This window comes from Plectrocnemia conspersa, unplaced genomic scaffold (genome assembly GCF_051122295.1).
Source record: "Plectrocnemia conspersa isolate PC_06_02 unplaced genomic scaffold, ASM5112229v1 ptg000012l, whole genome shotgun sequence".
In the NCBI taxonomy this organism is placed as follows: domain Eukaryota; kingdom Metazoa; phylum Arthropoda; class Insecta; order Trichoptera; family Polycentropodidae; genus Plectrocnemia; species Plectrocnemia conspersa.
Window position 1 is genome coordinate 22194635 of NW_028277176.1, and position 27345 is coordinate 22221979.

Genomic DNA, 27345 nt, shown 5'->3' on the forward strand with positions numbered 1-27345 from the left:
GGTACAACTTTGCAAAATTGCGAACGATTGCTTCGGAATTCATTAATTAAAATTGCCGGCGTTATCTTTGCGAATGCAAAGCGGTTCACGTCGCCCGTACAAAAACGCTATCGGCTAAAAACATCGGAGAGGATTGCAAAAAATAAAGGGTAAAATAGCATAATACGGCGAGCGGAGTGCAGATCGCCGAAATAAATTTCGCTATTCGTGCACAATCCATTGTTCGTCGCAATTTACCGCGAATAATTCGGCCAAAGGAAAAATCGACTTCCGTTTCCGTTTTTACCCCTTTCTGTAAGCAAATGGCGAGCCAAAGACGGCTCGAGGGCAGAAAAACGGGCGTCTCTATTTACCAGTGCCGGATGCGCGGAAAAGTTAGCCATTAGACCATTCTGTGAAGAAGAATCCGTCAAAGGGCTTACTAAAATCATTAAATTTTACCTAATGACTCGACTACAATAGTCTGATTTGCGTTTTATTTAAATTTATTTTAAGCAAATTACAGATTCCACTTCTGGTCTCATCTTTAATATCAATCATTCAAAGAAGCTTTAACAAGTCGTTGAAGAGGATAATTGAAAACCAATTAACTGAAAAAACACCCTTATTTGTGACACATACCAAAAAGAGCAGCTCCAAAGGTATATAATACGAAGTCAAACGTTTTAACATTACTGTTTCCATGAATGAGTGATTATTAATGACTTTTGAAAGTTTGTGGTTATTGTGCAATATATGATATCATGCACGATTTCTATTATTTTTCTTACACTACCTTTTATATAGCACATATTTCGTAATTTAAAATCACTTATTACCATTCGCGTGAGATCAACATTCATCATTGCGAAAAACGCTATCTTCAAAATTTTTATTTCAATTTTAAAAGTCACTCTAAATTAAATAATAGCCCAACCCCCCGCCTTTTTTACACATATGATTTAATTTCTTATCTTTGTTATTTATAGATTTTGAACTTAATTTAGGAGATAGACTAGGGTTGGCGTAGAGTGTAAAGTGGCTCCTTTTTGCTACTGTAGCGACCACACACAGATGACCACGTTTGAAAGGGTCTCTCATGGTTTAATTTACTGTGACCAAAATGATCATCTATTAATAAGGAAACAACACAATAGCATAAAAGATTTTGAACCACACAGCCCTCGTTCAAATTACATAAATAACACGAGTTTTGTTCTTATATTAAAAATTCTCCGTCATTGAGAGAATATTTCTTTGTTGCGAAACGGTTACGGATATAATAAATCAGCGATTCCCGTTGCAATGCAATACGACTTTGGACGAGGCCCATCAAACGAGTGTCGCTTTCTAAAAGCGTATACCTATTTCGTTGTTCTAAGAAGCAACTGCAGCGATTAGCGGGATGATCGCTGCATAATTGCGATTGATCAGCAAGCTTTGCAGCCCCGGACTCTGATGAAGAGAAAGCAGTCACCAGCGGGATTCAAAGTCACCTGGCAGGCGCGCCCCTAGTGACTGACGCAAAGATACGACCTGAGACTCCCAAACATGCTCATTGCAGCAAGAAAAACTACCTCCAGACACTCGCTGCAGGCATCTACAAAAATTCTGAGGATCGTCTGCTGACATCATCCCTCCGCTAACTTTTCCACCACCGCTCGGAAAAACATTTTGCTATTTATTGTCTGTCGCAACATACATATGTAAATATAATCAAATAAAACTCTAACTAGGTTCTACTAAGCGCATCACTGACTACGAAGTCACACCCCAAGGGTTCATAAACCATAAAGTATGAAAAGTCTTGACTAATACTCAAGATAATTCTAGTAAAATATCTGAATGAAAAAATTTCATAGTGTCTGATGGCAAAGTGACTTTCTCAATAAAAAAAATGTAAAAAGTATAATTTAAACAAATAGAGCTTCGGCAACATATAGCCCTTGTAAACTGGGTTGACACATGCTATGAACTTGTTGGTCTTAGCTTGTTTATTGATTAAAGTATTTCTTTGCATAGTTAATTAAACATATGTATTTATTTAATGTGTCAAATTTGCAATCGTTGCATACGTCGGCGTGACGAATACACTTATTTTACAAGTCACACAAAACTAAAACTTTTTCATAAATCATTCTTTGCGATTAGTTAATTAATTATTCATTAAAATTAATTGCGTAGATATTTTTGTCATAATTTAATTATTAAATAAATCAACATATTTACGACTAAATAAATAAAGGTATGCACTAATTTAAAATGTGTTATTAGAAGGGCTTTTTGTTGTAGTGCTCAAAATCTATGTTTTTAAATGTAAATCAGATTATTAAATCTTTGTTTCAAGAAAGTCATGTTTAATCACAAAAAATAAGACATGCGTCAGAATTTGCTGTTAAAATCAATTAAATAAAAATTACAAAAATGTAAAATATGACAGCAATAAAAAATATTCACTCAAATAATTATGAAAAATGGAAAAAAATTACAATTTCTTGCTACTTTAGAGTTACAAAAGAGTGTAAAATGTCTTACGCTTTATAATCTCTAAATAGCCGATAATAAAATTATATTAAAAAATGGTTTTCTACGTATAAATAAATTAGGTAAAAAATATGAGCTTAATAAAAAAAGAATGTACCAAGAATAAGAAATTTAATAAAAATGTCATAAAATAATGATTTTATAATATAAAAGTAGCATATTAAAATGCAAGAATGTTTGTGGCTAAAACACCCGTATATTTTCAACCAGTGAAATGTATGACACGTAGGATTCTTACACGCAATATACGTTGAAGTGCTACTGTAATGGACTAGTTTGTATCTTTAAACTATTTGAAACCCCTATGACGCCAAAGAGAAGAGTTGACCGACTACACTCAGCAACTGCAAAATAAACGATAGAACTCGACCAAAGTTGCACAAGTATAAAAGTTTTACGAGCCTCTTCCGTGAACTACAAGTTATACGCCGCGGGGGGTTTGTCTCTCTGCTTTTTTAACCACCCGCTATCCCCGAAGCGGCCATAAATTCATTTCTCTTATTCAAATACCCATGTTAAGTTATTATAATGGTGGATGGAGCTCGTCAGACGACGCGGTAAATTTTCCGTTCGGTTTAGATTTCCTGGAAAGCGGCGACTTTCGGTTCAATGGCTAAAATAAGGTTTGCGCAGATAGAAATACGTATTCTAAAAATACGAATAAATTTCGCAGTGAAAACCGAATCGAATTGTGAATTTTTAACGGTTCGAAAATATGGAAATGCTAAAGAATAGCAGTTCCGCGAGCGCAATTAACAGAAAGCGTACACCGCAGTCCGAATGTTTTGATAAAAATGGCTAAATAAATATTAGCATTTTAAAAATACACTTATTTAATACTCATGCATAAAATAAATACAGTTAACATGTATATCATGTTGTTTTTACTTCAATATTGATTTATTTATAACATGATATTGTAAATATATAAATATATTATGTCGTAGAGATTCCTCATATAATAATTTAGCTTTTGAACGTGTAATACGATATTATCTGATTAACAACTAAGGCTTTGCATTTATCTAATTTTATATATTTAGAATCATTAATAATATCAATTATTAAAATTACAAAATAAAAAAACAATTCATATTCCTAAATATTAAAAGTGGAACCTGAGCTTTATTGTTTTTTTATTTTAGAATTTACTGCTGTAGAGAACAATAAAAATAATACCATAAGATGTTCCTAATAAATATAACATGTTACATTTTTATGTAAAATTTTATTTTTACATAAAAACAAGATTTTGTGTAGCTATTTTTAAAACTTTTTTCTTGTGGGAGTAAAAATTTTCAGAAGATCAATTACACACGCCTCTTCACTAAAACCCGAAATAACGGATAAGAGAAGCTTTGTGAACGAACCCAGATAATTAATTCATAATTAGTTACGAATATAGCATACAAATACTGAACATACGTTGAATATGTGCTAATGCTTAATGTCCAGAAAATAAATAAAATATGCAATTTAGAAAGAAATTTTAATTTTCGTTCCACTTTTTTTTACCAAAATACTAAAGTCCTAAAATTTATAATAAAAAAAATTGGGTTTGAGCCTCTTCTTTTTTTATATATATTTTTTCTACTTCTATTGTAATTCCGATTCGAGCATTCAATAAAAATAATAAACAACCAGATTTTAAACTGCGTCTTTCTAAGTTAAATTTAATAAATTATTTCCTACACATGAATATTTTATTTTTAAGTAGTTTGTGAAAACAATTGTATTAAAAAATATTCAAATTAATCTAAAAAAAAAGGATCATATAAAGAAAAATAAATTGCAAATATTGATCCTGATGAACAAATATGCACTTTTTTTCACAATGATAAATAAATATAATTCTTTATATTTATGTTTTTAGATAAAATCAATTTACTTATAGTTTTTGCTTTTACACACTTTTTATACATTCGATAAATTTTGTATATATTTTTATTAATTTTTAATTTGATCTAATATTTATAAATGGAATTTTAGATACAAAATTCGCACCAAAATAAATTATTAGTATTTATTTACAAAATTGTCATTTTTACGCTCATCATTATTGAAATAATATATATATTATTCAAACTAGATGGCTCATGAAAAAGAAGCGTTCTCAAGCGCTGACATCTTGGCCGTAACGGTTAGGAATAAGGGACGCGATCGCGACTCTTTAGGGCATTTTAAATCGCCAAGAATTGCTGCATTATCAACACCGCTTCTTAGCAACTTTAAACAGTGCTTCATTGAGTAGATGCTACGCTGAGAATTTAATAAACTGTATCCCAAGGCTTTAATCAAAATGGCATCCGAACTCCCTCTGTAAGGATATTTCAAAATTTTTTTCAACAACAGAGTACTTGAATTTACTTAAATTCCTGATAATTAAGCTATATTCGAGTACGCTACGAACTAGCATATTGTACAGAACGTGAATCGCCCATAAATTATTGAAGTGACACGCGCTTCGCATAATGAAACTGAGCATCGAAAGTTTTTACGATGTCTATATAAAATCTCTCGTCATCAAAGTAAATATTTCTGCTTAAAACAGATCTGCCTCAACTGTAAGATAATTTTTCTGGGCAAGTTACTTTAGAAAATATGACAACGTGACACTTGACAATGCCGAGAGGTAGTAAATTGTCGATCGAACACATCCACAATGATTCTCAATGACTCTTACTTTAAAGCGAGTTAATCCGAATTTGTGAAAAAAGAGAAGAGGACCAAGATTGGATCCCTGTGGTACTTCAGAATGAACAAAATACAGCGAAAAAGCTAACAAGACCGTAAAACAAACTTATTCGAATGCGTTTTTAAAAGTCAGTATGCACTACATCGACCTGTATTATAAAAAAATATTTTGACACGTCATTGATAAGCACAAAAAGTTAGTGACAGAGGTAAGACGTAGACCAATCCCATGTTGTACATATGTCTACTAGCGCTTCTCGACAATGATTGTCAATATATCTGTGAAGAATTATATTAAATAAAGAAGGAACGTCAACCAGTTTTGAGTTTTTGATACACGATTCATTACATTTTTTGTGAATCGGAATGACTTTCGAACATCTTTATAAATCAGGAAATGGAGAAGTCTTAAGCGACAAATTGAAAATTAATCGAAGTGGAGCAAAGAGATTAACCTGACAGTCTTTCAATATAAAGCCAGGAAACTCCATTCTCGTGGAACTGTGCGATTTCTCAAATATAATTTTAAATATAGCCTTATAAAATATTATAGCTAGCAAAATCTAAAATTAACCTAATAAAAATAAATTGTTGTATATATATATATATGTATATATATATATCAAATTGAGAATATCATGGAACATTTAAAAAAAATATATTATATTATCAAACATCTTAATTTTTAATATGCCCGAGCTTAGTTTAAGCGCAACACAAGATACTTATTTATTTTATCTATTGCAAAATACAAGCTTTTCATTTCTTACTTTATTACTCTTTGAGGTTTGAGGAATGTTATTATGTAGTAAAAGTAGGCTCTTAATAACATTTACATGTACATACATATCAAAAACCACAACACGTGTTATTTCACCATCATCATTATTATATTACCGTGTTTATGGGCAATGTTTAATTTTGCCATTATTGAAATATATACAACACATTATTTTTATACGCGCAATCCAAAGAGGAGCTTTTTATACGCGCATTTATGCAACGTTACGTACGTATCTCGAAGCGCTAGCGCACTGCGTAAGGGCTTTATCGCAAAAATATAGCCCGAAACAAGCGTTTCCATAAAGAGAATATACTTTTTTCATATCCCCAGTAAATGACCCGAAATAAAGTTGAGCAGTGCTGTATGTGTGCTGTAGAGCCAGAGCCGCACGAGCGGTTCGGAAAAGCGGCGAGAAACCAAAGCACAACATGAAAATGTAATAAAAGGCGCGAAATGTGTTGACGCCGCCGGAAGAAGTGAAAATAAAGTTTTTCTATTCGGATGCGGAATATTTTCTTATTTTCTTAAGTTTCACCCCTGGCTTTGACTCCCTTGCTCGTTTTGCACTCGCCCACAGTGAACCGAAATCCAAGAATAATATATGTAATCGCCTTGCTAATACAACTTGGCTACAATGTGTAGCCAAAATGCACACTATAACGGAACATCTTATTCATACAACATTGTGATACATAAATAATTGATTTCTAATATACACATGCGTACATATGCTACACATACAAATGAATAGATTATTTTTGAAAATCAGTTACAGCCTAAATCAATATATATGCATATAAATTGCTGTAAATAAAAATAATGGATAAACAATTATTTCGATATTTTTTTATATGAGATATTATTATGATTTTAGATAAAATATTTAATTTATTTATTATCAATCACTTTCTAGTATTTTAAATCTAATCGTATGATTTACATGGCATTTACATAAATACATAGACTCAAGTGTTTCTTAGCGAGCAAACAAATCCTAACGATGCTAAAGACTTATTAAAACATATAATCTTTTTTAAATCATTAATTTATGCATTTTATTGTCTAATCGAAACGAAATTTCAAATTAATCATAAAACACATATTATTAAAAAATAAATTAATGTTAAGCGGAAATCTATGTCGCTTTACTCACTACCTGACTTAAATGCAACTGTGAATTTATTAAATTTTAACCATTTAACTGTAAACTATTTGATATATTTATATAAACTTAATTTTTAACAGCTGTAAAGCTTTTGTGGTACGCAGACGTGTGCATACACATCTGCGGGTTTGTGCTGCAAATCTCATTACAGATACGCTAATTGCAGTGCTGATTATTATTAGATAACCTTTAAACTCAGCGATATTTACATAAAATTAGCAAACCAGAAAAATGATTTAGGTGTGACAAATGAACTGCTAATTAGTAATTTTATATGATATCTTATCAACTTGTACATATGTATAGCGATTCCCAAAACAGTTACAAAAGAATATATTATTGCTACTATATTTATGTGTAGTAGTATTTATTACTATAAATGCATATGTCTATATTTTTTGATTAGCACGTACGTAGAGCTGTATACGACCGTACAGGTCCCCAGGTTGCAAATGGGGAAAATTATTAGGAGTCAGCTATCGTGGCGACGCGGTAGCCCCTGACAAAGAGCGCCGAGAGCAAAGAATTGACGGGTAAACTCGTAGCAAAGCTTTTCTATGACGATTTTGGGACAGCGGCAAATAAGTACAGCTCTATCTAGATGGAATCGTCATTTCCTCTAGAGTAAACAAGACTCAAATGAAATTAAAAACATATAGAATAAGGCAATTTTGAAATTAAATAATATAAATCTGTGGAGATTTTTATTAACATTAAAAGGTAACTTGTCTAGGCTAAGGTAACTCTGAGATCAAATTCCTCATAGGAGCAGCAGCATTAATTGGTACTGTTGCAATGTTTAAGATAATCGACATAGATAAGGATTAGAAAAAACCATTCATAAGTGGAATTGTATCAAGAGTGGCGTTGAAACTGTGGTACAAAATATTAGGGTAAACCACTGTACTAATACTCGAGAACAACCACAGTATAACAACTATCATGACTGATTTAATTAACAACGTGGTCGCCAATGTATGAAATTAGACATTGCACTGAAAGAAAAAGAAAAAAATATATTCAGAAATTGGAATTTTAAAAAAAAACATTTAAATTTCTCAAGAAATGATAAGACATAATTTTTTATTCATCTTGAGAAACACTCATCAAAAACCCAATTATGATAACATAAAAGCGTGAACCTTATCAGTATGACGTAAGAATGCTGATAAATGCAGATATTTTGAGCCAAATGATAATTTCAAATTATAACAGGAATAATAATTTAATTTTACCAAATTTACACAAATATTTGGAAAAGAGTATATAATCATTGTTACATCCTGCACCAATAAAACTAGTGAAATAATTGCATTTCCTTGAAACACATCATTGTTGAAATTAATCATCTGACGTCAGGCGAGAAAAATATTCAATAAAGAGAAGAGCTCAGGATGTAGAAAATATTAAGAAAAATAACCGCCGAATTGGAAGCAGTTTCTTTAAATGTCTTTATTGATTTTTTTAATAACCTTTATTAAATTACACAAAGATTACATATCAAATATTTGCGTTAAAAATATTTAAAAAAATATTTTAAAAAATTAAAAATATACTAATAATTATTTTTTTAAATTATAACTATTATGTTAAATATTTTGACAAAATTGAAATTATTTTTATTTTGTAATCTGGATCCTTAATTATCACAAATGTTTATTGTTGTAATTTTTCTCTAATTAGAATCTGGTTTTGCCCCACTGTGTCTCCGTGCGAGCGAGACAGCTTCGTTCTTTGGCGAACTTCGGACGAATTCAGTTATGGCGCGCCGTTAACCTCTTCAAAAGCGACGTCGGCGGAATTTCAAACAAAACGATAAAAAATATTTCGCCAAGGCTTCCTTCTTCATTACCGGTGTAGCTGGCATAGCCGCGCTACGCCGTAGCCACGCTATCACGTACCACCGAAAGCGATAAAAGTGTCACGCGCCAAAATATCGAATATTGCCGCTCGCACACATTATCGCATTCGTTTCGGCTTTTTTGCGGAAATAAACGCTAAATTATGGCCGCGTTATTGTAACGTCGCCAAAGTTTTGCTGGCGATAAAAAATGAAATGTGAATGTATGTGTGGAAAGGCGACCGGATAATTATTTAACTTGATGCGTGTTAAAAGCGCGTAAATTACGCTCGTAACCGTATGTTATAATGCACGTCGATAAAGTTCAAAACGAGTTTCTGAACGTCGGTTAAATGATTTAAAACGCTTTTGCAGTAGTTAAAGTCGCTTTAAAGTTTAACTATGGCTAGTATAATGTGTGCCGTTGACGGGTAAAGCGGCTCTATAAAACTGCCAATAACACTCCCAAAAGTGTACCTAACGTTAGCTCAAGTTAACAATAACTATATATAAATTTAAATAAAAACTAATACAAAAGAAACTAAAAATCATAACAATTGTTATTTAAAATAATCACATCGGATATTTTATAAATCTATTACAATAATCAAATTTTTAAATTTAACTTTTTTGTTTTAAATCCATCACTGAATATTATTAAAATACTTTGTTAAAAAAAATACTAATGTAATGAAGCTAATATCAAACGTAGTCTTATAGCATTTTTGTACAATTGTATATTTTTAAAATCTCAAGCACTATTTTTAATAATATAGATACTGTATCAAAATATTAAAATAATAAAGCATTCATTTAACGTATTTTATGTATAAGTTTATATTGCATGTAATTTGATTCCATTATTACGTAGTTTCACCTGCGGAAGTCGACAAACTAATACATAGCTGGCAGGGGCGGGCGGTGAAATACTTTCCCACTCGACTCCTCGCGTGTTAAGTGACGTGAGTGAATGAGAGATACGGGCATGCTGACCGTATGCTCATATCTCTAAATCAGGGCTTCTTAAACTATGGGTCGCGATGCCAAATGGGGTCGCGTGATTTTAATGTCAAATATTTAAATACATCAATTTAAATTCAATGTATTTTCAAGCTGCTCATTATGATTATATAACTTTTACTCGCTGCATTATTCATCGGGAGGCCCTTGCAGCAAAAAAATTAGCACCAGAATCGAACGATGTGCTTTAGGATGCTGTTAAGATTATAAATTTTAATAAGAGCCATGCTCTTAACAGCCGATTTTTTTCAAATCTCTGTAAGGATACGGATTGCCACTAGAGTCTCCAATTCGAGTAATCGAGTACTCGATACTCGAGTATTTTTGTCTATTTTTCAAGTACTTGATAATCGAGTATTTTGAAAATTACTCGATTAATACTCGAAATTAAAATTTTTTTAAATATTTCAGAAACAAAAATAACTTTAAGTCGGTCCGGTAAAGGTTAACGTCTTGCTTTTATTTGGCGTTTATGCCCGAAGTCCCGAGTTAGAGCGGTTACTATCAGGTATAATTTTTTCATAGTTCCATAGTTGCATAGTTCCGGTCGTCGGCTATGTTAGTGGGTACGACGGAGAAATTTCTTTTGTGTTTTCTGTTCGACAGTCCCGACTTATCTAATTTATGGCAATGAACAATATGAAATATCAACAAAAAAAAATTTAGGTTTTATGACTATGCAGTTGTAGCGTAAAGTGTTGTCAATTGTTTATACTGATCCCTCAGCTTAAAATATAAATCAATACAATTGTGTGTTTTAAAGGCATTTAAAGTAAAGTCAGTTCTTTGCAAACCGTTTAGTTCTAGAGTGAAAGGGATTCACCCAAATACATCTTCGAAGGATATAGATTTAAATTCTTCGCATTAATCAGGAGTAGAATATTGTATATTGTTAAGAAAAAAAATCTATTCAAGAAGAATTACAAAATACTATTTTGTCAATAGTCGAAAGAAATAAGAGAAAAGCAGAGAAGGGAATGAAAGAAGAGAACATAAAAAGATAGTTTAAAAAATTTTGTATCTATAAAAAGCGAACAGATATAAATTAGAAGCCTTATCCAACGCGTTAATGACAATAAGACCAACATCAACAGCAACGGAAAGGGTTTTTTCCATAACGGGAATAATAAAACCAAAGGTTAGCAGTAATATTAAATTCCAGACACTTTTTGCATTATTGTTTTTAAAAAGTATGTTCGTGAAGTTAAAATAATTGTAAAAATTAACATACTAAGTATTTTATTTATTTATTTATATGTGCACGAATTTGAATAATAGCTATTTTGGTCCATTTGGTAAATACTCGAAAGTACTCGAGTATTCGAGTATTTTAAAATTTTTATATTCGATACTCGAGTAGTTGATGGTTCGAGTAATTGGAGACTCTAATTGCCACTATACAAATTTATTATTACATGCAGAAGTAAGATGGATATCAAAAAGTCAAAGTGTAAGATTATTGTTATTAAAAGATGAAATTGAAATATTTTTAACCGAACAAAAATGTTATCTTGCTGCTTTTTTTCAAAATGACCTATGGCTATTCAAGCTGCGTTATCTGCCAGATATTTTAGAGAAATTAAGCGATCTGAACTTGTCTCTTCAAGGAAACAATTGCTATACATTTACTTCGAATAAAAAAATTGAAAGTGTTATTAAAAATATCAACATTTGGAAAAGTAGGGTAGAAAAGGATTCGAAATGTTTTCTAGTATCGACAATCGAGAAAAATCATTGTAAAACTTTTTTGCGCTAGAAACACAGTTTCGTAAATATTTTATGTTAAATATTGATTTCAAAGACTTATCTTTGATTCAAAAAAACATTTTTGATTGGCTTGAGTGAGATTGATCACCTGCCATATAAAGCTCAAGAGGAATTTGCTGCACCTAACCTAACAGGAGCATTTATTGAATGCGTTATTTTTGATACAGCCAACCTAATGAATTTTTACAGCTAGTATTTATGTATTTTTGTTATAGTCTATCTTATGTTTTATATGTCTACTTTTGATGGAATGAAACTTAAATATTTTTTTGATACAAAAAATCTTGCAGCCATTTTAAAAAGTGGATAGAAGTTTTCGTCAATTATCGTGCTAGCGAAAAAATATACTTAATCCCTTTACATTGCTGGATTACGCACTAACCCAAACCACGTTTGTTAATAGCACAAAAAACGCATTCACTATTACTAATGGTACTAAAAAAGCACATTTTAAAATCTTGGCTCTGTAAGTTTTACTTAAGCTACTTATAACCCTGTTTTCATGTATTTAATATTTATTGTAAAATTAACACGTCATTTACAAGTAGTTGCTAAATACAACATAATATTTACTCGTTTAATACGTGTTACTCTATATACAATAATTAATGCTTTCTCAGTCAAAGTAACACGCCAAAATTATATTGAAACGCGTAAGCTAATTAATACGGTTTCGCAGCACAGCGGGGCGCAATCCAAAATATACTAATTAAATGGCATTGCCTTAACACTGATATTAACACTAAGAATTCTGATTTAAGACATTTTTGGAACAAGACTCCTTTGATGAACTGAGTTCCGAGATTTGTATTTATGCGACTTCATAACAATATAAATGTTCAGCCCGTGTTTTATATATCTACCCTAACATTGATTTTGCTACGATTATTTTAATAACCCCCGGAAATCCATACTTAATTAATTTCAAGATTTCATGAAAAATTTTATACACAAATTAACTTAGGCGACGTCGAACGTGTTAAAGGTGCAAGTCGTCTATAGAGCGGCAGGGATTTGCATTCGGAATGTGAGGCTCAGTTCACGTACTTCCCGGATCGTTACTGGCGCATCAGCTGAAGAACTGCACAAAAGACAACTTTTATATACATATGTATATCGAACAGGCAAATGGTATCGGAAAATAGGGGTATTTGTTTTTATTTAGACAGTGCGCTTTAATGGAAACGGAACCCAATACACTCAGAGGGCGCGACTTACGGCCGCTCTGTTTGCACTCGTGTTCGATATTAACAAAACAAAAGGGAATAGCAAACAAAATATCTGATATTGAAACTGTGATTTGTTGTGTGCTTTGTTCTGAAATAACAGCAAATAAAAACACCGTCGCAAATTCGCGTTTGATCATGCGAGCACTTTTCACTCGCTCGCCGTATTTAATATGTACATACGAGGAATAGAAAGATACATAAAATATATCAAGCACTTTTATTGGATTGACTTCTAACACCTTCAAAACACACATTTATTTAGCTTTAAATGTGCTTAGGAGTTTATTCATTCCTCATAATTTCACAGACTGCAAAACTTCTAATAACAGTCACATATAAAAAGTTCTACAAGAATTATGAATCATACATCTGCTCCTTAAATAAATAAACTACGATACTCTTAATTATATTTTACATCATATTAAGAAGATCACGGTTAATATTTATATATATATATATATATATATATATATATATATATATATATATATATATATATATATATATATATATATATATATATATATATATATATATATATATATATATATATATATATATATATATATATATATATATATATATATAAATTATATATATATTCTGGTACAAGATTATTTTTCAATAACACTTTTCTCATGATTTTAAATCATTCGCTCTTTGAACATGAAAATTTACCCGATAGCGAATCAGGAATACATTCAAATAACCAAAGCTTTATTGGCTGGATAAATTTCAATTTTTTCCCCACATTGACTGATGCACGTCGAGCGTGAAATAGCAAGTCTGAACAAATCGAACCAATGGATAATTTCACGCTACGGTCCGTCGCAGCAAAACGAGGCAGTTAAGTCCGAAACGGGAAGCACGTAGTATGTAGTATATATCTATACAATGTGTGTATGTTTGAACCGAAACGGTAACCATATCGGTTGTGAAAAGTCAACTGACCTACTTTTGACCCAAGACGTTAACAATTTTCCGAGCAACAACAAATTGCGAGCATTTCCCGCGAGCTTTGTATAATATAACAAATCGCCTTAAATTCTATATCTGTAATTGGAAATTAAGTGAATAATAAATTTAAATTATAAGTATCAAAAAATTATATATTTTGGCGAATTATCTGAATTAATATTATTATTTGCAGATAACTAAAAATAAATATTGAAAGCAATAAAAATAATCACGCATCACAGTCTATATTTATAATTAATTATTGCGAAAAAGAGAGTCGTCGTTCTAAGAACTTTAGCCTTCAGAACGATAGAAAAATGTGGTGCTTATAGGGTTATGTTCAATTTATAGTTTTTATACCTATATTTGTATACATATTATATAGTACAAATACTATATTTTTATTTTTGTAAATGTGATCTTTCTTGTTCACATATACTCTTCTATTTCAATCACGCACAAAACCGAGCAATAAAGAGGCGTATATATGTCACGTTTTTATATTTTACACCTTTTTATGGAACGACTAATTCCACAAATTATTATCTTACCACCAAATTAAATTTATTATATATATTTTTTATATTATTAAAATATCAGTAAATGGCAAATAAGATTAAAAATATAATAATATTTTTTTCTAAAAGTATTTTAAAATATTATTAAGCAGAAACACTATTCCTCATTGTTTCAACTATTTTTTAACATAATAGTTAAAAATATTGCTACAGTTAGGTAACAGTAAACTCACGCGTCATAATCTTTCGGGTGAATCTTAAACAGTGCTGAATTTTTAAATAGCTAATGAATATAAAGCATTAAATTAATACTTGAAAATACAATCTTTTCATAAGCAAAATATATTTTTAAGTATAAAAATGTTTTTATATATGAAAATTTTGTGATATATTATAAAAAAGTGAAGAACTAGTTTAGAAATTGCTATAAATTACATACAAGTGTATGTAATTTATATTATAAGGTTCTTAATATCTATTAAAAACCTAATTTATAACACTAATAATTTTTAAGCTAATCTGTGTCAAGTTTTTTGGCATATACAATAGTGTTCAAAAAATCCTTAGTCCTTTCAAAAATCATGAATAATTCTAGATAAATCTGTAATATTTGATTGGCTTTGCCAGAGCAAAAAAGTCTTTCAGGCAGTTAGAATAATCGTTCTGAAGTAATCTTAACGCTTTAATACTAACATATAAATTTGTTTGAATGAACCTGTATTTTTTATTTAAACTATTTTCTAATAATAACAAATATTTGCAAACATCTAAATGTGTCCAATAAGCTGGGACTGATTCTACGAATTGGTATTTGTGAAATATTTGACTAAATTTATGAATTTCATAACCATTTATATCTCCATCATACTATATTACAAACTAACACGTATGAAATAGGTCAGTTGACACTAAAGCTCGATTAAAATTGAGTGATACTACGAATGAGTATTTACAAAAGATTTGACAAATATATGTATATATAAGTTAATTACGCTTACGAGAAGCTTAGCGAAAAGGGTATACTAAGTCGCATAATCCGTTATTGACCGAATAAATGGCAATCTATACAAAAACTGTGCTGTTTTAGATTGAAAAAGAATGACGCTCTCTGATGATAGTAAAATAAATACATACATGTTAGATGGAGTGCACAGTATTCGTCGTCACAACGAAAATATACCCAAGCAAAACCAAGAGAGTCGAATTATATGGGGGTGCTTCTCATATTCCGTAATGGAAGTTATCCACTTCACTGACAGAATAATGAAAATGGTGGATTGAAAAACAGACCTTATTTTTTTTTCATCAATTCGATTTTAAAGCACGTAGGCAAAAATATTAATAAAATATTAATAAAAAAACATTTATGAAACTGCAGTCCAAATTTTAGCTCACGTGCTTTAAAATAGAATTGATTGAAATTAGACACATAATTTTACATATACTATAAAAACACTTTTTATAGCTTAATAAAATATTATTAAATATTATCTCAGTGAAATATTCACTAACAACAAGGTATATAAATATACTGTAAACACACTATAATATATGTATTTATGTTAAAATAAGCCATTCAAATATTTTTTAAGTAAATATTTTCACTCACAGGCACTGTTTTACCATCGACGAAAAATTGCCTCAGTAAGAATGCGACATTGACAAAATTTCATTTATCGAAGTTTTTCACTGGCGTGTGAAATTCGACACTGTCGTCAAAAGATTTCGCATTGCCAACGTTCATGCGTAAAACAAGAGTTAGGCGCAAATACAAAATTTTCTCCCAAATGAAATATGACAGCGCGTCACATTACAGGTAATCGCCGGGAATATTCGCCAACAGGACATCAAAGGACCCTCCTTCTGGCTCATATCTACCGAATAAATTTCTCGTCATGAATCGATTAAGCGACAAACGACTGTCGTTTGTCAGCTTGTCATTTCCCAGTACATCGTGTCATTTTATATCCTTACGTGCGCGGCCGCAATAGTTTTTACTACAGTTTTATTATTCGAGTGGCCATTTCTTATTCACGCTCACACACAAAAAGGGTCTGAAACAAGTGCGGAATTATAGATATCGCTTCTGAAAAATTCAAAAGGCATTACCTGCCACGGCCATCGCCCGAATGATGCATCTTTCCCTCCGACTATACGCGTTTCTGGTCTCGAGAACATGGCAGGCACTCCGCATTCTAGACAGTGAAAAAACAACTTAGTTTAAATAATATATTATATAGCATAGTATTAGTCTAAAATAATCAATATATAAATAACGTTAACCACAATGAACTATGTATATATTTTATCAAAATATTTCAATTAAATACAAATAAATTTCTATATTTTTTGCTTACTAATAAATTTAAAATATACCTATATCTTTGGTTGCAGCAGTCGTCATTATGGAACCTAAAGATGAAGGCGGATTGGGAGCTCCATTGTAGTTCACTGGTGCTACCGTCGATTGAACGCTCGACTGGTATCCAGATGATACATATCTTGTAGTAGTTGAAGGGGAAGGCGTTGAAGTCGGCGTGGGAATCGTCGATAGTTTCATCGGTTTATAATTCAAGGGTTTCGCCGTGTAAGGTTTCGGATGTGGCGAAGTCTTCATTGTGATCGGCTTTGGAGTGGTGGTTGTAAACTTCTTGGTAGGTTTTGGCCTTCCAGTGGAAGGTTTCTCCCACGATGCTGGTCTTGGTTTTGTTATAAAGTTTGCTTCGGTTGTCGCTTGCCAGTGTACAGTATTTACACTAACGCCTGGTCTCGCTGACCAGGCACCTATAAAAATTAAAAAATATATATTTATAAACATAGATTTACATAAAACAAGTTTTTATGCTTAAGTTAATATATAAATAACATTTTCATAAACTATTTTTTCGGTATACATTCATAACAATTTAAATAAACTTAATTTAAAGAAGCAAATACATATTCAATATAAGATCGTGTCAATTATTTTATATATATATATATAAATTAATAAAAACAATATTATAAACATTGTAAAGAAGATATTAAAAGTTTCTTTTGACTACTTGTATCTTAAAAATAAATAAATAAAATATTAAAATATAAGCTAAAAATTCAGTTTTTTAACACTTGTGCTAACATTGTAGATATGTTATAATGTATGTAGGTTAATAGTTAAACACAAATTAATAAAAATCTGTAAATAAATAATTAAATTTTTTTCATGCTTTAATTTATTATAGATTAAATCATTTACTTCTTATTTTTTTAAGATTTTTTTTAATATGAAAGTTATGATCACATTTTATTTAAAATAGCAATGATAATATTATTTTGTGTACTATAATTTCTTACTAGTTTTATCAATCCTAAAACACATTTGTAATAATATTTGCTGACAAATTACATTTTTAAGAAATCATCAATTTTTTATATTGAAAAAATCACAGGTTTTTAAAACTTGTGTAAATTATGTATTTATTTTAATAGGCTAAATCACAACTTAATAAAGCAATAGACTTCTTTAAAAATGTATGTTTGCTAAGTATTTTTTTTATTCACCATTTTTTAACTGTTATGCTTTATGCAGCTTAATAGTTGTATATAAAATGCCGAAATTATCAATATTTAGTATATATGACATGTCACAAAAAATAATAACAAAATAATTATATATCATTAACATAAAATAATAAATTTTCTAAATCACTTTTTTTAAATCACAAAAAAATCAATCAGTAAATAATCACAAAATATAATATTAAAACCCCTTTTTCCATTATATAAATTTTAATTTTAATTAACATATTAAAGTGTATCGTAACTGATTAATTGTGATAATATCTTATTTTAATAAAATAATCAACTATTTAATATAGATTATTTTTTAAAGAAATAAATTGATGATATATTACTTAAATAAATCTTGTGTTTAATAAGTCACTTTTTTTTATTTTAGTCAGTAATAATTAAACGGACAGTAATTAGAACAAATGTTTAATTACCTAAATACGTGGTCATTTATTACACAGTTTCAGTTTGACTTTTTATCAAATGGTAGTTATATTTTGACTAAATGTTGCTATTTTAACAAAAAATGACAGTATACTTTGCTTTAAATTAAATAAATTATTTGAATACTGTGATAAAATGTATCTGACCATTTGATAATAATATTACAAATCATTTTATTTTTAAGTTTTTAACTGTTTATTTACTACTGCATTAATATTCTAAATTAATATGCACGCATTTACTTTTTATTTGTCTGGCAAATAAAATAGTATTATTTTTCAAGTTTTCTAATAATTTAGAATTGCTATATTATATATACTCTTTGTTGCTTTTTTCACCAGTACAATGCTAGTTTCGTGTATAAATAATTAAAAAAAACTAAATATTTGCAGCGTTGTTTCGTTTTTCTTCCGCAAACCCATGATTTTGTTGTTCAGATATATCAGACACCCTTGTTATTTATTAACGCTCTTCTTTTAGCTGAATTAATTATCAGATAAATTCTACGAATTATAAATATTTATTGAATCCTATTTTAAACCTAAATATTATTTAAAAACAATATGTTGCATGTTACGAAAATTCTACATTAGAATAAAACATAAAATATTTAAATGTATTTAATACACAAAACAATTAAATTTAGACATATTGTTCCTCTCGCGCTAAATAAATTAACATGTTTATTTATAAGACATATAGCCTTCAAAAGTTAAATTTCATGCACGCACACATTACGCATGAATTTTATATAAGAGATGTATGTATATTGCGGTGAATTTTTTTTTTGCCCTGTTGAAACACAATAAACCCAACCGTAAAAAATAAAGTAGTACAATAAATTTAACATTAATTTAAAAGTTTAACACCATACTGAATTTATTTTGATATAAATATTAATTTTTACCTAATCCAATACTGGCTTGCGGCTCAATGTCGTTGATGGTTATGGAAGCGGCGGGTCTCGCCGTTCCCCTCTGAGGACCCGAATTGGGTCCTCCTACAAGACTAGGACTAGATGAAATTTTATTACTTGGACTAGTGGCCAAGAGTGGACGGTGGCTCATGTTTCCTGGACTAGTGGCTGAGAGAGGTCTTTGATAATTAACATTAAAATTATTTAAATTGCTAGGTTTCGGCCCCATCTGTGGCTCTGGATTCGGTCTCGATTGAATATGAGAGTTGCCATCTGTCGGCTTTGTTACGAACGTCGGCCTCTGGGATGGAGGCTTGCTTGGAGGTGGTTTCGTTTCGTTTTTGTTCGGCTCTGTGCTGCTAGATGGCTCTCGCGTATGACTTTGCTGATATTGTGGCCTGTACGGTCTTGTCGCAGAGGATATCGGCCTATAGCTGGTTACTGAAAAATAAAAATAAAAATATTTTAATAACATATAGTACTAACAAATATCCACATTATTTTTTTAATCAGTTTTTTTATGGTATTATTCATAATACAGATTTATTCCAATCCAAAATTTGAAAAAATTCGAAGCATTATGATTATAAAACGTATAATTTTTAATAATGCATTTAATTTACTTGCTTTGAAAGTAAAAACAAATTACTGTAAATTTATATTTTTATTTAATAAAACAATATCCGTTGTATTAATGGAAATATTTTCGTATAGTCTCAGTTTAAAAGGCAAAGGTTCATTAGCAAGTTCCTCAATTATTCTGTTAAAACAACGTACTTTGGTATGATTTAATATAATTAATCCATCCATCTGTAATTATTATTAAGCTTACATCACGATTTTAAAACAAAAATACTACATACTTCTAGCACAAAAGACCAGCAGTATAGTCGATCAAAATACCAGGAATGCCTCAGTTCGAATCCCATATGCACTCGAGTATTTTCTCAAATTTCAATCGTTTCTGGGAGATCGAAACTGGTCAATATTATATAATTCAAATTCCGGTGATCGAATATGATAGATTTTCTTTTAATTTGCTGACTTAAGTTTGGTGTCTCGCCCCTTATATTTACCTAGTTGTAACGTTTTAGGCTAACATCTATCAGGTTACAACGAATGATTTACAATAAATTAATTAATAAATTCTAATAGTTTTTTTGGAGCTACGTCATTTATAGTATGTTTATTTTTAATAGTCGATGGAAAATTTATTTTTTTAACCCGTGATTGTCACATGTTAAATTTCTGCATTGTGATTAGTTGTATGCCAAAAGGGATACACCAGTACGTGTAAGATAGTATTGGTTTATCGTTTTTATGGTACGGTTGTCAATATTGTTTTTATATACCATCACTTTCAATTTAATTTAAAAACATAAAAATATTTTCTGCAAACAATGATAATAAGTTTTGTCCCAGATATACTGTGGGCTATTGAATTCTAAACATTTGATGGTGTGACTTCGCAGCCAGTAAGACGCAGGTGGAAACTAATGAGTATTTTATTAGCCAAATTTACATATTGCGACAAACTATGATTGGCAAGATCATTCATCTCCGAGTGGTGGTGGAGAAGCTGGCAGAGGGATGAAGTCAGTAGAAGGTATGGCAGCGACAGTATAGCGGAGGTGTATCTCTCTCTGATGTGGTGCTCGTATGGTGGAGTCCATCTCAGGATGTGGCGAGCCGAATCTGCTAGTCTCTTAGAGTGACTGTCTGGTCCTTATTGGAGAACAACCTTATGTACCTTTTTTTCGAGGGCCTTTGTGTTATCCCACTTATTGATGAATGATAAATTTTGGTCAATGAATGTTATTATATATTTATATTTTTTTATTAAATAGTTATTAGCTATTTTTTTAATAAATATTGTGCAATTTTTATTTTACTTATATTTTTAATGTGTAGGATGGTTCATTGGTAAATAATATAGAGATAAAACAGATTTTTTAAATAAATCATTCATTTTAAAGCAATAGGGTATAGAAAATGCTCACTCAAAATACGATATTGGTACGGAGGCGTACCAAATAGTGCAATTTTAGCTGCCTAAGAGCTCAAAATCAACCCGTATACGATTTGTCAAAGTTTCTGGCCATCGAAAATATAAAAAGGTTTTTGGGAATAGACGTGAATTTCAGACGACTACACATTTGGCACGTACACTTCAAGGATACTCGAAACATTATCAATAAAATGTATGATATTTTTATATTAAACTACCATTTCTTAAGTATATAGAAGTATACTTGTTTATGTAGTGCTAATTTTTTTTTTTAATTAAAGAAAATGGCAAAAGCGTACCGCGATTGCACAAAATTTTTCTTTTGCGTTTTTGACTGCCAAGAATTATATTAAATTTATATAAACTGTTTTATATTTAGACTTTATTTAACAATGTTCTAAAATGTAAGAAACGCAAGATGCATATGAAATTCGCTCCACAACAGTCTCTGGTTTAGATTTTTCGGTACTTGCGCAGTGTTCTGAATATTCAGTGCATCTGGCAGCTCATCTTGAGATAATATTTTTTATAATTTATATACAATAGTAATATTTTGCAATTAAAATTGCGATATTTTCATTAATAAATTATACAAAATATTTCTTACTACGCTACTTAATGTACTTCAAATTTGTTTATAAATATTATTTTCTCATAGGTAAGAGAAAATATCTTCCCAGCCAGTTAGTTTGTTATGTGTAAGCATTTCCAATGGTCCATATCGCACAAGGGCCAATGTTTACCAAGTCGTGCGTTCAGCCCACATTCTACAAACGTGATGTTTATTTTATGCCTTCTGGTGTTTATGGGGTTAAAGGAAAGTATTTTCTATTGTACAAAACGACTGTTATCTTAATAAGAAAGTCGTAGAAAGAGACATCTAAAAAATAATAGTTGAAACATATTTTTATTACATAAATTTATGAGGCGTGAAAATTAATCGACGGTACTATCTAAATGCTGCTACATTACAAAAAGTCGCCACAGCTTTTGCTACTTAAAATAAAAAAGCTTGAATTGTGTTTTTAATATTTACATTAAAATTCAACACATTTATATTATGGTAAAAATGATTATGAAAAATTTACAATAAAAAACTAAATAAATATCCTAAGTTTATGTATAAGATACATTTATCTATAACTTTACTATTCATTTCATACTAGTAAAAATAATATCGTAAGAGGATTAAACTCGAGTCTCAAAAATTCAAAACTCTTATTATAATCAAACTAAATAAAATAAATAATTATGGAATCAATATTTATATATATATACATATAAAAAAAATCGAAAAATACTTTTATGAAAAATTATTCCTTGAATTTCAAATGCATATTTTCCCTTATTTAGATTTATTAGACAATCTTCGTGGATTGCATGTTTTTCTTATTTTCTACCTTAAATTCGGAAGTTCAACTCTATAGGTGTTACAGTAGAAATTTCCTGACAGTAAACCCATAAATAAACTTAATGGCGCTGTTACCAAGTCATTTCACGGTGCTGTTTAATTTTATGGTGCGTTTCTTTTACTTTACTCACTGGTAGTAGGACGATCGGTGATGATGGTAGTCGGTGGTAATTCCTGTCCATCGGCGAGAGCACAACAAGAGCCGAACATGAAACCGTCAACGCAGACGCCCACGTGTCGGCCTGACACTCGATTGCAGTCTTGCACAAACATGCAGGTGCCTCGAGTGCTTCCAACTACGCAGGGTTTTCTTGATATTTGGTAACCTGGAACAATTAAAATAAACTTCATATACTTTGAATGAGAAGACGTTTATAAAAAGAAATGCAAAATATACGTAGATCAGTCTAATAGAACTTTATTTCCCAATGATATATCACTTTATCTATTAACCACTTACTTCCCGTGGTGAAAAAAGTGTATCAAATATCTAGCAGACGAGCTTACTTTTGTATGTGAGTCTTGATCTTAGAAGATTGCACACCAGCGAGATAAATTAAAAGTTTTTCCTGAATCTGAATATCGACGTATTTTATAACAAATTTAAACATTGTTGATATTGTTACATGATTTAAATTTATTTTTTAATAAAAATTTAAACAGTCGGTATACGTAAAATTAAAGTAAAATTTTCCTTATCTCACGGATGAATATTGTGATGATTAATTAAAATCGAGCTAGGTCGTGTATATCTAGTATTGAAAGTTCTCTAATAATTATCTAATACAACTTATAGAGAATATCTTATTTGTATAAAAAAAAATGAGTACGTTTTTTGTGAAATCTGTGTTAGTGCAAACCTGAACTCCACATTTCAGTATTTAAAAAAATTAGAGCACAAAATTTACGATTGCAGAAGTTTTAACAAGTAAACAATTCATAAAAAAATGCATGTTTTATGAACTTCTTATAAAAAATGCCAACTATGGCCAATAAAAACATTTATGAAATTTCAAGATATTTATTAAATATCTACATATGTTGTAGATAATTTAAAAAAAATGAGAAACTAAACAGTGCATAGACACATAAAAACATTGGGAAGGCTTGGAGATAATGAGTATGGGTTCCTTAGGAATTGAGCAAATAAATTAAGTCATTCAAAGAGCTTCTGAATCTTAAAGATGACCGCCTTTTTTCGATCATTTGCTAACTGAAGATAAGAAATATATGTTGTACGACAACAATCGTTGTTAAAGACAGTGGATATCTAAAATATTAGGTATTAAAAAATCTACTGATGAGCTACCTTAGCTCATATAGAATATGGTATATGTATTAAAAAATATATTATTATAGTATAATTAAGATAATTAACAAAATATAAAAATTACGATCACGTCCTCTTCTAATGCACGTTAGATCCAGAACGTCCGCATCAACCGACTTGCTTATGACTGTTACCATCCGGATGCTTAATTAGCTGGAATTGCTTATTGATCAGTTTAATGGTATCTACAAGGAGCTTTGTATCATTTAATTTGAATATTTGTTTTTTAGTACTATGTAATATTTTTTTATCTTACTTGTATGTATTATATTTTTTGTCTGTTGCTATAATACAATGCTTGTTTTTTGACTATCGTGTTGCATCAGGGTAACCTGTCATGATAGTTTTTATTTAATTTAAATAAATATATATAGCAAAACCAATAATAAAGCAGACTAATTACCTCATAAGCTTTCTTGATTGTTATGAATCATTTTTTAAATAAAAACCATGACCTAAATAAAAGTAAATAAATAATTGTGTATTATAAATGCATTAAAAAGTTCATTAATACAACAACAACAATTACACGATAAGCCGATAAAGAATGCCATTAAACAATTTGATTATTTATATTTCTGGTCAGTTAAATTATTATCAATACTATATACATAATAGCGATTTAAAACCAGAAGTCAATCGTAAACGTATTTTATAGTTTTAAACGAGCAAAATATCAAAGATATAAATGTATAATTTTACAGCTACACATCATAAACACTATAATTTTGAATCATATATTTTATTGTTTAATTATATTATCAACAAACATCTAACGGTTAATTTTCACTGCGTTATTATTGCATTGTAAAATAATATTATATGACATTGCTTAATTATGCAGCAGTTTCCGTTTAATTAATCTGACGTTAATGTTGGTGGTCCTAAATATCACATTGAGTTGTATCGTACGTACTGTTTAACGTAAAAAGTGACAGGAAATAAAAAAGTGATAAACTGCTAAAACCCGTTCGTTTTATCGGAAGGACTTAATTGAAATCACTGGCCACATTCTGCAAGGGGTCTCAAACCTCTTGGGTATTAGCGATTGTTTCGATTTATGACTGCGATAAATTCGGGTCATATTGAACAACGGTAGCTGTTTTGCAATATTTCGATTTATTAATATTTTACAAAAAAAATGTAATAATATAATTTAGGTCGATTTGGATGAATGGGGCGACGAGAATCTGTAATATTCTCACGGCAATAAACGAATAAACCAGACCAGAACAAATTTGGGTGGTCAACTTTTTGATAGCCAATATTGGTAAAAGAGACGTAGGCGTTGTCATTTAGTATATGAGTATTTTAATTAATTAAAATATTTATTTAGAATAGTATATATCGCATAAAAAATAACCTGATTTTTCATACATCAATAGAAAGTCTCTATCTATGTTAGATTGACCGGTCGATATTATATTATAATTCGACACCGTTATATGCTGACATTTAACTTTTAGCCAATTCGTATGAAACTTTATTGTTTGTAGTAAGTTTAAATTATATCGTACAAGTCAATGGCCTCGTTGTTGGATGGCATTAAATTATAACACATAACCAACAGCCTCCAGCGAGACATTGCAGTAAATTGGCAAAAATCAATAAGCTATCACCAACTGGCGCTGTTTACAATGATATGACCGGAAGCCTCAGGGTTGACCGCACTATAATCGAGACGATTATATCAGATCAGGTGTAATCTAATCAGAATTTATGCCATTTACACTAGACGCGTAATGGTAACATTGACACTTTCTTGTTACGCGTCGCCTTATAATTTATACAGCAGCGTTTTGCATCGCTGGCTCTGCGCTGTCAATACTGTTTTATTAATATATTATAATAAAAATCTAGATAACCGCCGACAAACAGCTCATTTAATCCTATTACTAAAACAGTCGTAATATGACACCTATGAATAAAAAACTGATTTGCAATTCAATTTTGCATATATAATCATAGCCAAAGAAGTCAATCGAGTGGAAAAATCCAATTTGTCCCATCATATAATAATGAAAGACATACTGATTTTATCATCGGACCTAAAAGCGTTTTGTGTGGATTAAAATTACCATAAGCTTTAAAATCATGATTTTATTGACCATAAAATAGATAGACAAATAAAATTGGAGCTATCGATATGAAGCACCCACAACATTTTTAATTTTTATGTTTGGTAAAACTGTAAATTTTATATGCAACCCACCTACGCAAATTTTGGTATTTCAAACATATAGGATTATTTTTTAAATTTTCTGAATCATATATGTAAAAAAAAGACATACTTGAATAAATAAAAATATGAGCTACACAATATTGAGAAACTTGCAAGATAATAAGAATAATCTATTGTACTAATAAATGCTACAGTAACAACAAATAACATTTGAAATGCAATACAATAGAAATAGATGGACAACCTATGGGTATAAAACAAAAAGATACACGCTTTTCAAACAGTCTTATTCCAAATTAATATCATTAAATTAACAAATGCCATTTTTTATGCGGACTGAGCAAATGGTATTGTCTTAACCTAAAATATAAAGAATGAAGCCAGAATGTGCAAATGACACGTCGCTATTATTTATGATTTGGGAGTTCTTGTGACAGACAGAAAGGTCTATTTTCTGATTTATAGAATAAATAAGTATTGATGATTTATGCATATTTATGCAAGTAATATTCATTTACATAAGCAATCACAAGCAAATATGTAAATATGATTTCCTCTAAGGATTTAACGACTGCAATTTAGGGCAAAATTAAGCTTTTTGGGTCAATTCAAGATTTATATTTATTTATTTATACTGCAATCAATCCAATAATGAATTATAGGTCCATTTCATGTTAATATAGATTGTATAGCTGTAGAAATATCAATCTAAAGCGAGATTTAATTTTTTTATAAGTAAGATACAGAAAAGACCGTACAAAAACAATACAAAGAAATCTTACATCATAACTTTTTTAAGTTAATATTAAGTAAAATATATTTTAAGCAATGACTGTGAGATTTTTAAAACCCAAAATTATATAGATAAGAGGTATCAGATTATGTTTAATCAATTAATAATCAAGCGTACAGAAATTTGCTTTGAATCATCTGTCATACTATTTTTTAATATTTTTTTATACGGTTTTAAATTTTGAATGATATAAGATATATTTACATTACTTTTCT

The 27345-nt window shown here is 30.0% G+C and overlaps 1 protein-coding gene across 1 annotated transcript in view; it reads right to left on the bottom strand.

Moving 5' to 3' along the window:
* The window catches only part of Sb (serine proteinase stubble), a 131837-nt gene that overhangs the window by 30099 nt on the left and 74393 nt on the right, over window positions 1–27345 (bottom strand). Inside the window, exons 3-6 of the mRNA XM_088200034.1 lie at window positions 22957–23151; window positions 19398–19847; window positions 16874–17281; window positions 16607–16692 (exon numbers count right to left, since the gene is read on the bottom strand). Coding sequence (XP_088056160.1) covers window positions 16607–16692; window positions 16874–17281; window positions 19398–19847; window positions 22957–23151 — 1139 coding nt within the window. The remainder of the gene's footprint in view (window positions 1–16606; window positions 16693–16873; window positions 17282–19397; window positions 19848–22956; window positions 23152–27345) is intronic.